The sequence below is a fragment of the Schistocerca cancellata genome, chromosome 1 (assembly GCF_023864275.1).
Source record: "Schistocerca cancellata isolate TAMUIC-IGC-003103 chromosome 1, iqSchCanc2.1, whole genome shotgun sequence".
NCBI lineage: Eukaryota > Metazoa > Arthropoda > Insecta > Orthoptera > Acrididae > Schistocerca > Schistocerca cancellata.
The window spans coordinates 1,067,908,324-1,067,926,079 of NC_064626.1; the positions used below are offsets into that span (position 1 = coordinate 1,067,908,324).

The 17,756-nt window shown below is 36.4% G+C and overlaps 1 protein-coding gene across 1 annotated transcript; it reads right to left on the reverse strand.

Annotated features, from left to right (window-relative positions):
• Positions 1-2,547: 2,547 nt before the first annotated feature.
• On the reverse strand, positions 2,548-17,034 carry LOC126090723 (ubiquitin-conjugating enzyme E2-17 kDa). Its single transcript, XM_049907007.1, has 6 exons — positions 16,663-17,034; positions 16,025-16,088; positions 15,143-15,174; positions 12,119-12,196; positions 4,568-4,673; positions 2,548-4,468 (listed from the first exon to the last, which is right to left on the reverse strand). Exons 1-6 carry the CDS (start codon positions 16,684-16,686, stop codon positions 4,329-4,331), a joined length of 444 nt encoding a protein of 147 aa, XP_049762964.1. The 5' UTR covers positions 16,687-17,034; the 3' UTR covers positions 2,548-4,328.
• Between the last annotated feature and the right edge of the window lie 722 nt (positions 17,035-17,756).

Here is a 17,756-nt window from a genome sequence, read left to right on the forward strand (position 1 = left end):
AAATTCAAAAGTTAAATATTAATCCTATAGGTTTCTTTCTTTCATTTTGAAATGTTCTCAGTGCTCTTGTCTTGTGTCTTTTGCAAAAATATACACTGAAAAACTACGAAATCTGAAGACTAGAAGGGTACCACACTCCATTTACCAACAATATTACAGACTCAACGATGACTATCAAACTCTGTGGGCATTACACTAAACACCCAGCAATACTTTCAAATAAAATGTGACAAATATGCAGAAGAGTGTAACTGCAGCTATGCTCAAAAGTTTGATGTGCATATTTCAACAGGATGTAACAGAATGGACTAAAAGATTCACATTCACACATAAGAATGAGAAACTGTCAAACCTGCCTTACCACAATTACAGAAAATGTTACTGGACTCAATGTAAATTCAGAAGACATGCAACAAAAGTGAGATCTACATCTAGCAGTAAAATGAAAATCTAATTTGCGTGGGGGGGGGGGGGGGGGGGGGGGGGGTTTGCATCATTACTTGTATTTTTAATCTCTAAGCAATCAGCATGGTTAGAAACATTCTTGAAAGACCACCATCTTTGCCTTCAGTAGCTAGTGAAACTGCAATTTCAGACAGTCATCAAAAGGGCACCCAGATTCGAAGTCTAGCAGATACACCACATTCCTGAAATAATCTCCTTAATCTGCACAAGTGTACTGAACATACTCATGGGGAATGTCAAATTAATCCCAAATATAAACTGCCATTACACAACATCCATGCAAAAGTTACGATGAGCAATCAAAACTTTCCTAATGTGTTGTGAGAAAGACTACTCAGAAACAAACTTCTGTAACGACTGTTGACACCTCCCTCTTCATAATCTTTCCAAGATATTTGGACTAAAATTGATACCTGCCAAACATATCCATGGGCAAAGACAAATGGAAAACAAGTGCATAATGGAACAATCATAATGGACAACACTCAATACATAGTATGCTGAAGTGAAGACCACAGCATACTATTAACTGGATATCTAATATTTTAGTGGAAGAAAAAATTAAAATGACTTGTAAATAGCAGTTTCATTAAGACATAGCACTAGCTCAGATCATGGAAACACAAGGAAAGACATTAGTCACACCCTTTTCTAAGAGACCATCATCACAGTATATACCTGGAGTGATATAAGGAAACCATGTAAAACCTAAATATGTGTGGTTTAAGAGGGATTTGAACAATCCTCCTCCCAAATCCAAGTCCAGCAGAAAATTATTGGAGGATTCAGCTAAATTCAGTGAACACAATGGACACTCAAGTGAATAATACATGCTGGAATATCGGCTGCATGCATTGCATGTACTTAACCAAAAAATGTATGCATCAATATTTTACTATAAGCTATGCATATTTAAATTCTAATGAGGAGCAAAGTTTGGATTCAGCTGATTTAGTAGTCTGCTGAACCTTTATAATCATGTTTTAATGTGTTAAGGCAATCCTAGCAGTGTGCACTCTTCCATAGAAGAAATTGACTTAAAAATATCTGCCCTGAACTAATTGCTTAATAGATATTTGACAAATTATTTTTGCCCAATTAGAACTACTGCTGCATCAAGTTGTCACCATGGAAAATAAACTGATTCTCCTCCCCCCCCCCCCCCCCCCAGACCAAGTCTCATTTGAATACATAGTAAGGAACAGCATCTCCCCCCCCCCCCCCCCATAATTTTATTTTACTACAGTGCACAAAGTAAACAACACTGCCATTATGCACTATTCGGAGGAAAAATCTACGTCAATGCAGGCTGAATACCACATAACTACCTACATTGTCATTTTTAAATAACATGTAAGCAAGGTCAAGCAAAGCTGAGAACATATTACCAGTCAATTCAGCTTTAACCACATCAATTTATTTTGTACAAAAGTTGATCATGACAGCATAATACTACAAAGGAAAGGGTTGAGAAATAGGATTTATCTACAAGAAATATTCAACTGCAGACAAAAATTTACCTTGACTTCAAGTAGTCTTACAACTGTGTAATAGATTATACTGAACTACATCTGTTACTTTTTAATATCAGACTCTGAACTGTAAGTCAAAATATTGTGCAGGTTGAATTGATCTGACAAAACACGATGTCTTGAACCCTTTCAATTAGATCTCACCCACACTATAACAGTGGGGATTTGAAGCTTAAGCTCAAAACACCTATGTTAACTTTACACAAGGTGTTCTGATCAGCACTACTATTGCCTGGCATATTTTCACTAGAGGGCAGTACAACACACAAATGAGTTTCTTTTCTTGAGACAGCAAACACCCAGATGTATCTTACTTATCAAACAAGTGTCAGTAACAGTCTACAGCAATAAAATACTCTGAAGACTTAGCCAATGACAGTCCTTTAATTTCATGTGTAAAAATTGCTGCTCAAGGTACTTTGCTCACTGAGAAGCAACTTTCAGTGTTCTACTGGAGAGTTTCCCATAGAGATGTTTCACACTCGGTACGTCCTATCTGTTCTCCAGTCGATCGTCAGTATCATGTGAAAGCTTAAAATAACTTTAGGTCTAAAGTATCACTCATTTTATTGTGTTTCCTCGTGTGTAATTTTTGCACTGTACAATGCCAAGCAAAAATATATAACGAACTGAAAAGAATGCAATTGCATTTGTTATTGTACAATGAATGGATCACACCCACTTTCAAAACATCAGGAACCAATAAATATTAAAATGCAATTTTCTTTAGCTTCAGGCTTTTTCAGTCAAGTTTACCACTATCACCTCTGAAGACAACATGCAACAACATATCTCAGCACTTCACACATGAACACTACCAATAAAAATGAATAGGTGACAGGATGAAAAAATCCTCCTTTGAATATTGTACTATTACAATTAGCTCTGTTAAATTAATTTTACCATAAGCCACAGCCTATGATGCATTATGCATCATTTGCATACTCCAGGGTATGCCCCAAGTTCCAGTCCACTGAGGTTTGATAAATACAGAAATTTCATTATCTAGTTACAAATAGTCAGCTATTGTCAACAACAGCCAGTTACTGAACAAAATTTACTTGATGCCGACACTTAAAAACCTATATTCTAAATGAAATTTCTGCAAATTGTTAATCATGCTATTCTTACAGCAACGCACCTCTCATTTCGATCAATGCAAAGTGGAGGGTGCCGAGGTCTTCTGGTATGCAATTTAATACTAGGTTTACAAATGAACAATCTTTACTGATATATACATACAAAACTTGCCGAATAAATACAGTTTCATTTCGAAATCACAATTTACATCAGAACATCAATATAAACAAAACTTATTTATTAAAAGTGGTGCACTATCTAGTAGCATCCACTGCAGAGCTCACATGTATCTGAAAGTTATTTTAAAAGAATACTATGGAGCAAGGAAAAATAAGTGACTAAAAACCAATACTAAGCAGGATGCATCATCAAAACATATCAGAAAAAAAGGTTTTAAAGTGTAATAAATAGTACTGTTCTCAAAATCTATCCCTGATAAATAATTTAACTAATTAATGTTCAATGTTTATTAACAAGATCATAAGTTTCATACATGTCCACTTTAGATGGAGTATGGAGAAAATGTACAATGAGAAAAATTAATATGGGCTCCACATTTGATGTTAAAAGTAATCAAAACCTGGTGCCTTCTTCGCATTCTGCACCACACATTGTTATTTTTCTTGTTCTTTGAAGATCACAGCACTAGTAGCTCCCACCTTAAGTTAGGATTAGAATGGGAGGGCAATGCTATGATAAGTAAATTAAGATGGAACCATGAGACAGCAATGATCAAGTAAACTGGATACAAGATAATGGCAGCAAAATATTTTTACTAACTATATCTGACTTGCATACACAATAAGGGCATACCAAAAGGTGACAGAAGGACAGAGGAACTTCCTGTGACCGGGCATAAAGTAAGTTCCAACATACAATTCCCAAGCCTTTCCTGCCTTGACTGATCAAGTCTCTTGAAATATTTCAACAACATATCACATTTTAAAAAGAAGAAAATCATAGCTAAGTCTAACACCACAAAATAAATCAGGCATTCTTCTTCATTAAAACCACAGAAGTTTAAGTGAAAATTATTCAGTAGGACCAATTGCATTTCCCTTTCTTATTTCTCAAAAAGTAAAAGCTGTGGAGCTTTCTGCTGAAATGCTAGCAACGGTCAGAATCAAAACACCAGTGTCAGGAAGTCCCTTAAGTTGCTTGAAATCTTTTGTTGTTTCATGTTCTATTGTTTTTTGGAAATTAACCGACAGCTGATTTTGGTGAGCCGGGCCGCTGCTGGTGTTGAGAGCATCACATAGCATATTTCCGCGTCCACTCTCTTGCCAGTTCATTATATTTTTCCCTATCTGTTTTGTATATCCTAGCTATCTCTGGCACTAGTGGATCATCTGGATTAGGATCACACAGAAGAGAGCATATGGACAGTAAAACTGAAAAAGAAAGGACATACAGAATCAGAAAAAAATCACTATGTCTAGCCTTCTAATTAATTTTACCACAAATAATTCGTACATATTAAGCAAGCTTACCTTTTGATATAGTAAGCGCTGGGGACCACTGCGATCTCAAAATGTCCAAACAGATACTGCCATTGCTATTTATATTAGGGTGATATATTCTTGTCGTAAATGCAACCTACAACAGACAATATTTATGTAAAAGCTTATTTTCCTGCATTCACAAAATTTAGCTTCCATTTCAGTACTGAAAAGATTCACATCTTTCTGGGATAGACAGATTTATGATTAATCAAAATCTGGAATCTACTTTTTGTTAACTGACAGCTTGATTATCAAAGTAGTGAGACATCACTACAAGATGCACATGGAAATTGACTGAACCGATGTGAATGTCTAAAGCCTACTTACATTTCTGAAAAAGCTTGATTAAACTGTATCAAACAAATATCTAAAAAGTCTAAATTCAAATTAATATGCTCACTAATGTACAGCCGTACATTATGTTACTGTTCACCACCTACAAAATTTTATGTACAGTCTGCAATTGAGAAGAATGCACTTGACATGAATGAGACTGGGAGTAATGTGGTCCAAACATGTATATGCTGTTTGGGAAACATTTTCATGAACGTGGTGATGGCAACATAGTTAACACTGACGAAGAGGTTCTAGCAATGTAATCATATTAAATTTGCGAACTTCTTCAGTACTAAGTTGGCATTGTGGTCTAGTGCTCCAGTGTGGGCCTGGAGGTTTTACAGCCACAGAACAATCTCACTGAAGATGAATTTTTCAGTCTGCATTTACAGCAGTCTTCACCTACATGATGTGATGATACGACAGGAACAACGTGTGGTTCAGATTCCGCATGAAACTGGAGGTCTTTTCCCTGGTATCATTACTACAGTAGGTTATGAGCACCAAAGTCTTAAAAGTGGCATCCAATTATGATAATGTGGAAACAGGTGTCTTAACATTTCTCTCAGGCTCCTTGTCAACCAAGGAATATTAATTTGCTTTCTTCAGTGCAACGATACTATCCAAAGTAGTATTTGTCAAACTGTTCATGTGTCCATTGGATTAATACTGGTATTGTGCATCCAATTACTAAAATGTTTCTCATAACACACGTTTCACTTAAGTCGATTAAAGCATCACCAACACTTTAAATTTTTCTTAAATTAATGGCTTGTAATGTTGATGTGACTCGTGCATTGTTTCCTCATTGTCCAACTCCCAAAACCATTTTTTGTAACAGCCTACTACAATTACTACATGACAAGTTACACAGCCCAATTTTTATACACACAAGGGTATTTCAACTAACAGCATGTTCTATTATCTAACAGTACGAGTCCCCCATGTTATTTTTGGACTTACTCTGACCACAAAACAATCATTTCAACAGGAAGCACCAGGAACAAATGCTAGTTATTTTTAACACTTTCCCAAACCTGTTGCACCTAACAAAAGTGTTCTTTTTAATGCAGCATCTTAATAATGCCCGACAACACCACCTGCTAACAATTGCCTCACTAATTGTACAATATGAATGTGTACCAACTCACAATTATTTCAAGAAGTATAACAATTTTAATCCAATTTCAAAAAATTGCAAAATGATTTTAAGCAAGACAACTCTGAAAACTCCAAGGTATTTCAATAACAGTCCCATAACACTTCAAAATTAATATATCATGGTGCACATTGTCTGGAGAAATGAAAATCAAGACTTCACAGAACACATCACATTAAAAGTTTACATAATACACAACTTATTGTGAAAAATACTGCACGAATGCAATACAGAATTACTCAAAATTTTAAATGTCTTGTTTCAGACACATTAACCTGCAGTTTAAAAGAAATTTATATGCAGCTTTGCAGGGGCAATTTGTATATACAATGAATTACAAAGCTACACTTCGTCAGCAGTTTGGACCGTTATCCATACACTTGGGATGCAGGAAAGTGAAGGTCATCGCATACTTTCAATATGACAGTTTAGTAGTTCAGATAGCCTTACATCAGCAAAAACTTCTGACTTCGAAGGACACTACTAAATGGAGATGCAGCAGTAGTTTTAGTCTAATCACAATCAACTCTCTTTACAAGAACTTTGTGGAAGAAAGGATGAAAGCAGAAAGGGACAAACTTCAAAACTACTTAACTCTGCATCAAGCAGACGTTTGCATTATTGTGAAAAGAGAAGTTGCTACTCACCATATAGCAGAGATGCTGAGCCGCACAGGCACAATAAGAAGACAGTCACAAATATAGGTTTTGGCCAGTAAGGCCTTCATCAAAATTAAACACACACACACACACACACACACACACACACACACACACACACACACTTTTTCATGAAGGCCTTACTGGCCAAAAGCTATATTTGTGACAGTTATTGTGCTATCTGCAACTCAGCATCTCTGTCTGCTATATGGTGAGGAGCAACTTTACTTTTCACAATACTCTTCCATTCTATCCTGTATTTTCCTTGTTTAACCATTTGCACTACTAATGATATAGAACAGGCAAAATAGTTTCAGGGAACCAGACACTTTACAGGCACTGGCACAAGTCTATGAAAAAATCAAGTAACTGGTGCTTATTTTCTACAGAACCATAAACCTCAATCAATTTTTTTTTTCTTCACAGCAACAAAGGCTTGTGCTGTATTTACATTTTATGTCTCACTGGCCCAATTCACTCATTTTGTAATGAGACTTGGGTTTGAAACTGGTTCAGTAGTTCAGTCTCTCAGATCTCAACTTTCTTTCAACTGAAACCACACTTCCTCCTGTGTTTACCTTTGTCAATTTCTCTGAATTTCTAATGTCTTTAAAATTATCTACACTTTTCTTCGTGATTGCTGTCGTTACTGATCCCATTACATTGCCAATTCTAATTAGAAGCTAGTCTCCCGTATCTCCTTGGTACATATTTGTTGAATCATGTTTTGATTACACCTCTTAGTATTTTATGAACAAGATGTATTAAAAAACATGAATCTTTTTGGGAAAGAATTTTATTTACATCAATGTCAATAATTCAAAATAATCCATGTCAAATGTACACCTATACTAACACTTTCTCCAATCTCAAACACTTCTAAGAACTGCCTTTGGGATAGTTTTTCACTCCCTCAACTATGTGTTTTAGCTTATGAAACAGTAACCTATTAAAGTTTTATTTTATGAAAAACCACATAATGCCATTCCTGGCAAATACACATGCTGAAGCATTATTACATACTGTTTCTGATCAAAAATCGATGAGCAAGCATCAGTGTGTGATTATGTGGATTACTGTGAAGCAGAAATCGTGAACTGATGACACCCTCAGTTTCAAAAGTGTATCTGTACATGCCTATTACATTATGACATTTCAAAGTGGTGCTTCATTGTCGATTTCATTACAGACTGCTGGGCAACTTTCCTTCCCCTCTCTTTCTTCAAAAGTCAATGGTCTTGCAAACTAATTTTGTGATCATACATTTTATACCTAAAACACCTGTAGAAATCTAATAGCAAGAGCCAACTGAAACGTCGATATCAAGAAATTTTCCAACTGATTAGGGAATTGTTCATAAACTTACATTCCGACACTGGCAAGGATTTGAGCCCTCCAAAGGTTTCATCCAGATGATTGTGGCTGATTGATATAGTATTACCACTACATCTCACTGACATTACCTTTTCATGATATACCACATTCATCACAAGAGACACGTCCCTACCTTAACTGCCCCCTATCCCTACAATGCATCCACCAATGATCTACCAAACTGTGTTTGGTCAACGTGTCTCCCCCACAATCACACCACTAATCCACCTGTGAACGTAGTCATGAATTACATGCTGTCAGATGCCTCACAGAGGTTGAGTGTGTGTGTGTGTGTGTGTGTGTGTGTGTGTGTGTGTGTGTGTGTGTGTGTGTGTGTGTGTGTGGGGGGGGGGGGTCAGGGGAGGGAGGATTGGGGCAGGTACCACACACGATGGAGCAGCTCCATGACAGCTTAGTACATCATGAGCAACTACTACACTAACAAATTACTTTGCAACCCCACACATCCATACGGCTGAATACCCAGGGAGAATAAAATTAAATTTCTTTCACTTTTTTCTATGACTTCAGTGGCTCGTGCTTGAGTACCCAGGGCACTCATCTTCATGACTGTTTTGTAACACTTATACCACTCTTAAATCCAAGTTTTACTCATACTTGGATCATGAATAGCAATTTGACATTTCTAAAACTTTGCTGCATTTTGTTCTAGCCTTGTATGAAAATTTAATAAAAACTCTCTTAGCAACTTTTAAAGAAACTAGATAATTGCAGATATTACCAAACACATGCAACTTCTGTGAGCTGACAACATAATGTTCACAGGGCTGAACCTGCATAACTACTGCGGACATAAATAATAGATTTTAGCTTCATCCACAGTGCGGATGAAGCCCAACCAAGAGGCATTACATTCACTGATCAAAAATGAGTGCACTGAGAATGGCTATTTTCTAGCTGAAATCTAGATCTGCCAATAAAACTTTAGAAGGACAACCGATAGCTCAAATCTATTATTTACAAGTCAATATAACAGTCACCAAGTGCAACAGCCTTCTGAATGGAAGGTAACCTGAACACACACACACACACACACACACACACACACACACACACACACACACACACACACACACACAGAGAGATATATATATATATATGCTTTTACAAGTGACATCATTGGCCCTATTTTTATTAATCTTAAGTTTGTAGCGAATGTATAGGTTATACTTCGTACAGAAAAGGTCCTGGCAGTTGGAACCACTTGCCTATTTTCAACTTAAGCACGAAAGGCTACTGGCATTACCAAAGCTGTTCCACCACCAAGATGCTGCCATCATGGCATAAAAAAAATTTGTTCTGCATGACTGGCTTTGGTAACCATACAAAACAGCTGGGCCAGGTTAACTTTTACTCTCATGCATGCGAACTGTAGGGTGGAAGGTTATACAAGTCTTTCGAAGTTGTTGAAGTCACTGAACGTGTAACAGAAATACGCTATTTTTAATGAAAATTGTAGTAACCAACTTACTTTTAGCACAGTTCGAGCTCTAGTTTACAATGGGATGTCGTAATTGGATTTTGAGTACATGCTTTTAAACACTGTGCACTCCACTATGTATCACTGACAAAAATCAAACTGAAGTGGAAGAGAGATTTTCAAATTTGTAATAGGGCTGAAAGCATTTGTGCTTGAATGTTCTGTAGGGGACCAAACGTTTTGTTTTTTTAAGTTTGACAGACACTAAAAGGGCAAATACAAATTTTACAGTGTGTCCGTATGTCAACTCAAGATGGGAGACCTACCTTTAAACATATACCAGTCATTAAGGAAACTGGGCACATTCAATTAAAATGTAAAAATTTTAAGCATAATCTGGTGGATCTTCCTGATGTAGACATGACTTATATAGTCAGGACAAGATCATTTTTACTTTTTCCAACCAATAGGTCATTATGCTGAATTAATTTACAAGTTAGTGCTGGAGTGTCCTACATGCCACTTCTGCTACAACTTGTCATTTTCCTAGATTTCAATGTGTATTGCTAAACAACAAAATTACACATGCTTAACTTTGTTTGTAACAGGGGAAGTCTACAGTGTTTCGGGACATTTAACTCACTGTCAGTGGGAACATTTATTCAAGTATATGAAAGTGGTGAGGAAATTTGGGCAGATTTTATCTTTCTGTATTTCATTAGAATTGTATTGCGTTAACTATTTCACGTTTACCAAAATTACAACATTTTCTTTCTCTTCAATCTCCACATTTAAAGATACTAACATATAAAATTTAAATTTAGGGTTTGTTTCAATGTGTCTTTCAGAACAGCACAATTACCCGAGACAATGCTTACATTCAGTATGACTATGTACATTTTACTTTCCTACCTTACATTCACAATTCACATTGAATTGCTACCCAGGTAAACCATGCCAGCACATTTTAGTTGCCGACAACCTTTTTAGCAGTTCTGACCCCTCCTCAAGAGCATTCACTATCCAACAGTGCTTCATTCAACAAAACTTAACATACACAGATATGAAGTTGATCATTGCATCAGGGACTGTGTGATGATGCAATGAAGTGTGGTTACACTGTGTCAGAAGGGTGCAGAATTTCATGGAATATGACTGCTTTATTGTGTCCATAACTTGAGGGGGAATATGGGATTCTTTAATTTTTTGTTTTAAATCTGACCTTTTACCTTTCTGAACCCAAGAGACTTCAATGTATAATTCTTCTGGCACAAATTATCAAATTTAACCATTTTATGGACAGCAGGAAAGGGAACAAACTCATAACAGAGACTAAAAACAACATTACCAGAAGGACTTGCCTAACAAATGTCAAACCATTGGTACTGCACATGGTTACTGGGTTCTAAATGAAGCAGAAAATATACATAGCAAGAAAAAAAATAATGATGTAGATAGCAGCTTATGTCTGTTCATACAGATATCTGTTACCAGTATGTGGTTTATTTGATAACATAGCCGATAATGTGATCAAACTAATCCCTATTAAAATGAGGCTTAGCACTTTCTTCCACTGATCCATCGAGCTGTGACAGACGCAACAGCTTACATTCCTACAGAATTTTCTATCAGATGGTGTATTTCAAAATATTTATGACGTACAAACACATACCATGCACTACTGCTTGAAGAGTAAATTTCAGCCCTTCCCACAGTTTGCTTTATCCCATTAATTTGCTGAAGTTTGGGAAGTGCGAATCAGTGGTAGAAGATGTGGCAGAACTAAATTTTTTTTACGATGCCCACTACTTACAACTCTACCCGTAAACTATGTCCATTTGGTACCATATACAATCAGTCCGAGCTTATTACAGTACCTTCATACTACTCTGAAAAATGTCGAGTGCAAAAGGATCAAATGCCAGAACTAAAGAACCCATTTACATAAATCCATCCAATATTACTGCATTTTCCACGTTTCTGTTGACAAATGCACACTTTTCAGTGTATGTAACAACCAAAACCATTAAGGCATTTGCATTAAATTAAGAGCCTGAACTGGTATTCTCAAATTACAGATCTAAATCCATATGCCCTGCAACTATTGTGATATAGCAACATTTTTTAGATAAAAATGTCCAAAAGTTGTCTTTTTATTCAAAAATTATGTGGCATTTTCCACTGAATCCCATTGCAGACGAACAGTTGGGCACATTGACAATGGCCTCACAGTACTTTTGCTACCTTAGGAAGCTTGTTGTCAACTACAGTAAGTTTCATAAGAAGCCCAAGTGACATCAGCCTTTGTGTGGCACAAAAAGAAGTGAGATGTTTAGCCATAAGAATCTTTAAGCTTCTACTCCTTTCTTTCAGGAATTTCTGAGATAATACAAGCTACTTCAAGCACAAACAAATCTTGTGCGACAACTAGCCCATAGAACAATTTTTGAACGTATAATGTATGTATGTGTTTTTCAATTGTCTATGGGACATAGAAATAACTAGCCATGGTTATTAGCAAGTTTAACTATAAAATTATGACTGGGGTTTATGTAAAACCCATCTCTTACCTTTGGAGGTTTAAATGGATAATCTGTAGGAAAATGAATTGTTAGGAAGAATACACCTCCCTGGTACGGGCTGTCTGGCTGTAACAAATACAAAAATTTGAGTGTACACAATTTTACCCAGAAGAGATGGATTAAACATAGTTAACATTTCATAATTAATTCTTCACTAGTACATTAACAAAACTGAAAATCTTAACTAGAACATTATTCTGTATATCAAAAGGAAAATTACAGAATTTTCAGGTAGTAACACTGGCCAGTACTTGCCTTCACACAGATGTCAGAAGGCCATGAAAGTACACATTATCCCATCTTCAGGCACATTACTCCTTTCACTTATTGAAGGAGGAGTAAATATCCTTGCAATGAGATGGGAGACTGATGCTGAATGCCATGAAACCCCTGTGACGTTTGCCTAGATAATAACAAGGTAACCTTGCCATGGGTCCCTGGTCACCCAGGAATTAATGCTAAACATAGGTTGTCAGAATGAAATTTTCACTCTGCATCAGCACGTGCACTGATATGTAAGATAGAGCACTACACCACAAAAGGCAACGGTCCCGAGATTAAGTCTCTGTCTGGAGCCAGTTTTAATCTGCCACGAAGTTGCAAGCATATGTTGGCCAGGGCTGGGGCAATGACTATTTGCTGGACTGGAATTTGATGTAACTATAACAAACTTTAACAGGAGGTAGATTGAAATCATAGATCTAATGACAGCCCATGGGAAATCTCATGGGTATAAGCAGAAAAATAGCCCTTACATGCAGACTATGTGATCTGGGTAGGAAATTGCATCACACTTAATGTTCTAATACTAAACACTGAAAACCAACAGAAAAAATATTGTGTCAGTGACTCCAGCAGAAACTGTGCCTACCAGATCTACCAAAGGAACTTACTACCCTTCAAAGGTACCAGTTAGCTCTTTTAGAATAAGAAGGGGGGGGGGGGAGAGGAAGGCACCCAACCACAAATTGTTTCGGTGTGGGCATCAGGAGAGCTGGGATTATTGTTCAGTCTATCAATGGGATGCATACACTACCAGTAAATATGTACTATATGCGCAAACTAAGTTGACACTGTGCAGTGGCTGATGGGAGCAACTGTAAATGAGGAATGGCGTATCAAGTAACGTGTGTATTATCCTAAACTGTATCAAGTACCAGTAATTCAAAGCAAATCCCTGTCCATTCAACAATAAAATTATCTTTTTGGCTACTGGAAAAAAGTGACAGCAGGGATAAAACAAAAGTGATGTAAGTTTGAGATTTAAATCTAAGGTTTTTCTTAGTAGCACTTTTTTTGGAAACGAAAAGAATCTTGATTGGAACACTGCATTAGTATCTGACTAAACTGAAAGGTCTGTCACAAGATATTCTCCTGAACTCATCTTCTTACTGATCATCATGATACTATTAAACCATTTTATTAATGCTGTACTTCGGGGTTTGAAAATTTGTGGCCTCTGGAAAACAGTCAAGGACAGGATTTGACTCTCCCAAAATAGGTCACACACAAGTTAATAAATTTCGGAACAACACAGCTGCTTGTCAAGCAAGCTGACTAATCAAATCAGACATTATAGCTGAGTTGATCTGTTTCTGTGTTATAATCTGCAACAGTTTTTTTATGCCACTTCCATTCACCAATGGAAATGATTTGTAAATATGAAAACTGTTTCATATTCTGATTCTACACTGAACTAGTTTGCAGTCATTTCAAATGAAATGAATGCAGGGACATTTCTCATGTTAAGACCATGAAGCACTGCTGTTAAGTATCACAAGGTCTTTAAACACCATTTAACCACATCGTTAGTAATATGAAATGACACCAAATTTATGATCTACAAACAAAATGCGTAGTAAAACTTAATGTATGCGAACAGTTCCACCAGTTTTGGTTCAGTCACTGATGCAACACTTTTCACATGCAACAGCCCTAGAATGGCTTGCCAACTGCCAGGTTTGAACTAGCAGCTTCTTTCACATTGCTGCTTTACATCTATTCCATTATGAAAATTAATTACCGGTGGCAAATACCAGTGAACCCAACAAAACCTGGGACTAAAGAAAATTTTCAAGATATCAGCATTTATTTCTTCTCAACTGAAGAAAACTCTCCCTCCCTCCTCCTTTTCTGATTTATATTCCAGTGACATTACTTTGAAAAAGCTATTGCACAGAGTTTCAAATTCTAAGTCTTATTCTGAAAAGAATACCTACAAAATAATGTAACCATGTTTTCTTTTCCCACTTCAAAACGGTGCAAGTGATAAATGGGTCTTTGTATGGAAAGAAAATTTAGTATTGTGAGAAACTGCAGCATCTTTTAACACTTTACTAGTAAATCTCAAAAACTAAATGAATTTTTACTGTATCTGGCACAGACTTGTTGGTACATAGACAAGAGAAAATTTTTATCATAATTGTACACAACTGGACGTTTAAATTGAAGAAGCTTTGCACCACTGATTTTGGAACAACACCCACAGTAAACTGATATCAGCAGGGTAAAAATTACTGTCACTAACAGGTGACTAGTGTGCATTTGCAAACAAGTGTACTAGCACCAAATCATGCTTCAATATCAATGTATTTTCAATTATATTACAATAACCTCCACATAATTTTTTTACTCTTATTCCTGCATCACTTGATAATATTTTCTACGAAATATTTTGATGAAAGTGTTCAATGATTTCCAGAATAACTAATGCTTCATTAAATCTTGGCACGCCATTCTGATAAACAGGCTCGTGTGGCAGCTCACAACAGGAAGTATTACACATGAGAAGTTTTCAGTTTTAAAAAGTTACATAGTTAAAAACTGAAAGCAGTAATTTGATACCTAGATTCTTACAAGATTAATTGTTGCATCCATTCAGAGAGATGGAATCTACTACCTCCCTCCTCAATCATATTTCACTACTCTTAAACACGTCACAATGGATGCTTTGGTCAAACATTCATTTACTTGGAGAACAGTCAGTATAAAGAACATAGGTGATGTACTTACTGGTCCCATTATTGTGGCCTGCCAGTGGAACACTGCGAAAGAAACGGTAAACATAAGAATCAGAAACTAAGAATTTAATCAGTAAACTACAGGCTATGTTAAGTTCATGCATGAAAAACTCTCCTCAATGTTTAACACCTTTTCAAATATGAGCAGAACATTACTTCTGTCTACTTTTTCCAAATGTTACACAAAATAATAATACCAGCTAATCTGAAGCAATTAGGCCTACACATTGCTAGGGAAAGTAACCCTCACAGAATTCATTTTGAATGCCTTTACAACCGTGTTGTAACTTAAAATGCAGGTATTGTAATGTCACTGTCTAAGTGAGTAGCAAATAATTTAAATTCAGAAGGAGTGAACTTTTTTTTTTCTCCGGGTCCTTAGTTCAGAGAACAGGACACTAAAGTGGCTCATATTTATCCAGTTATTTCAACTAATCATTACTCTGACTTAAGCTGTGTATTATCAAAAAGTACTAACTGTCCCATCTGTTAAGACGAATTTTGTGGTACGTCATTTTGGAAAGAAAAAACTCAAAATATAAAAGCTATTTTATTAGCTCTTTCCAAAACATTTAAAATTTCAATATTTTCAAGTGATCAGAGTAAGCAACTGTCACGGCACGATATGTCAACTTCTCTGACAAATTTGAGATTATCACTGCTACAACAAAGACTTATACAGAATTGGGGGATGAGTGACATTACTTGCGAAAATTAATTTTCAACGCTATCGTTCACCCGCCTACACATTTTAGATACAGCACATTTTGTAAGACAGCTTTTGATTTCTTTCATCACATTTAAATTAGCCAATTTTTAAGTAAATACTGTAATCAAGTAACAAATTATGTCTAATATACAGACAAAAACTTACAATCATCGCCCACAGGTCCTGCTGAGCATTGTGCTGGAGGATCTCTACCCAGGTCTTGCAGTTCCTGAAACAAGGGCCGTGCATGTCAAATTATGAAGCCCATGTATAGTTAAAAATAACGGCATGTTATTTGTCACAGGAGTTTATTCTGAATGGCAGGTGCCCAAATTCACAATACTACACGAAGTCATACTAAACCAAGTCTATTATCAGATCAGCGTATACTGTAAAACCCTGGAACACCAAACCTTCAAATCACCTCCCACGTTGTTCAATCGTCCAGCTCTACAACCAAGTACTGTCTTACTTTACTGCACGACCTACCGAAAAGTACACTTCCTGGTTGGTCAAGAAGCACTTGCAAGGCACGCCGATTTCTACTATGATCTTAATCAGGAACTGAGTATAATATCAACTTTAGGCACTCACATGAGTGCACAATCTACACTGTTCACAATGATAACTCCACCACTTTTGTCACCTGCCGTCACTATCACAACGTGCTTTACGAATTTCGAAGTATATGAGGTTCACATTGTAGGCACAAAATCGTTACTGTAGTAACACACGTCCGCAGCGCGTAAACTAGTTGTTTATAACTTATGAACAGTACACATGTACAGACATAGATTATTTACCTTATTAATTCGTTTTAACGCCATTTGACGGGCTGTGTATTATATATTTCTGGTTTGAAACCAGACAATGAAACCGCTAGCCAAAGACCTTTGATTGGGTAAGTAAGATGGCTGCTTTCTAATTCTAACGCGATGATACACAGCTAGTCAAGCTGTATCCTGCACTTTCACAGAAGTGAGACAAAATCACCGATTAACCACTGAAAACAACGCACACCAACAACGTCAATTAATATGATTTATATATTGATAACCACTGCTCCGAAACGATAAGACATTTCTCCTCTTTCATATGTTCAACAACTCAGCAATGATAGTGCTTCCTTTCCGCTTGAGACTTCACGTCTGTCCGGCACCACATTCGAAGCTTCACTACGAGAGGGCAGTGATGTTTATACCGACCAGATAGTTCTGCTGCCGCCCGACAGAGTACACTTTATAAAGAGTGTCTTTGACAGAAGACTAGTTACGATTTAGGAAGCACTTCAGAACTTTCAGTGAGTTAGGTTCTCAGATAATTCTTAAATTACGTTGAGTTCACATTGCACTATGCATTTTATAACAGTGCAAGCAATTTTAATGTCAATTTATGAGGAGTGGAATCTCTCTCTACCTCACACGCACATTCGTTTCAAGCAATATTCTCTTCCTCCTTCCAAATACCTGTAAATTCTATGAATCCACATTAATTTAGTGAAGTTAATTCTTAGAAAATTTCACCTGGTTACACACAGGAGCAGCGGTAACGTTATAAGTCCACAAAAGGTAACTTGGAAGCTCCTACAATTGATAGAAATTCCATATGAACAATACTTTCAGTACTCACAAATGTATTATTATATTAATATATAGGTACTATATTCTTTCTTTACCCCTGCATTCATTCAACGTATGCCGTGCATTATCGTACGAGTTGCCAAACTACTTTTGTCCGTCTCGCATTTCGACGACTAAAAATGAGGAAGCTATAGACACTGGATTTGTTACTGTAATATAATGAACGTTAGACATTTTTATCTGATAGCACATGCGTTTTCTATAGTGCTGTAAAGAGAACAAAATTATTTACAATTATATTTTGTTATATACTTAAC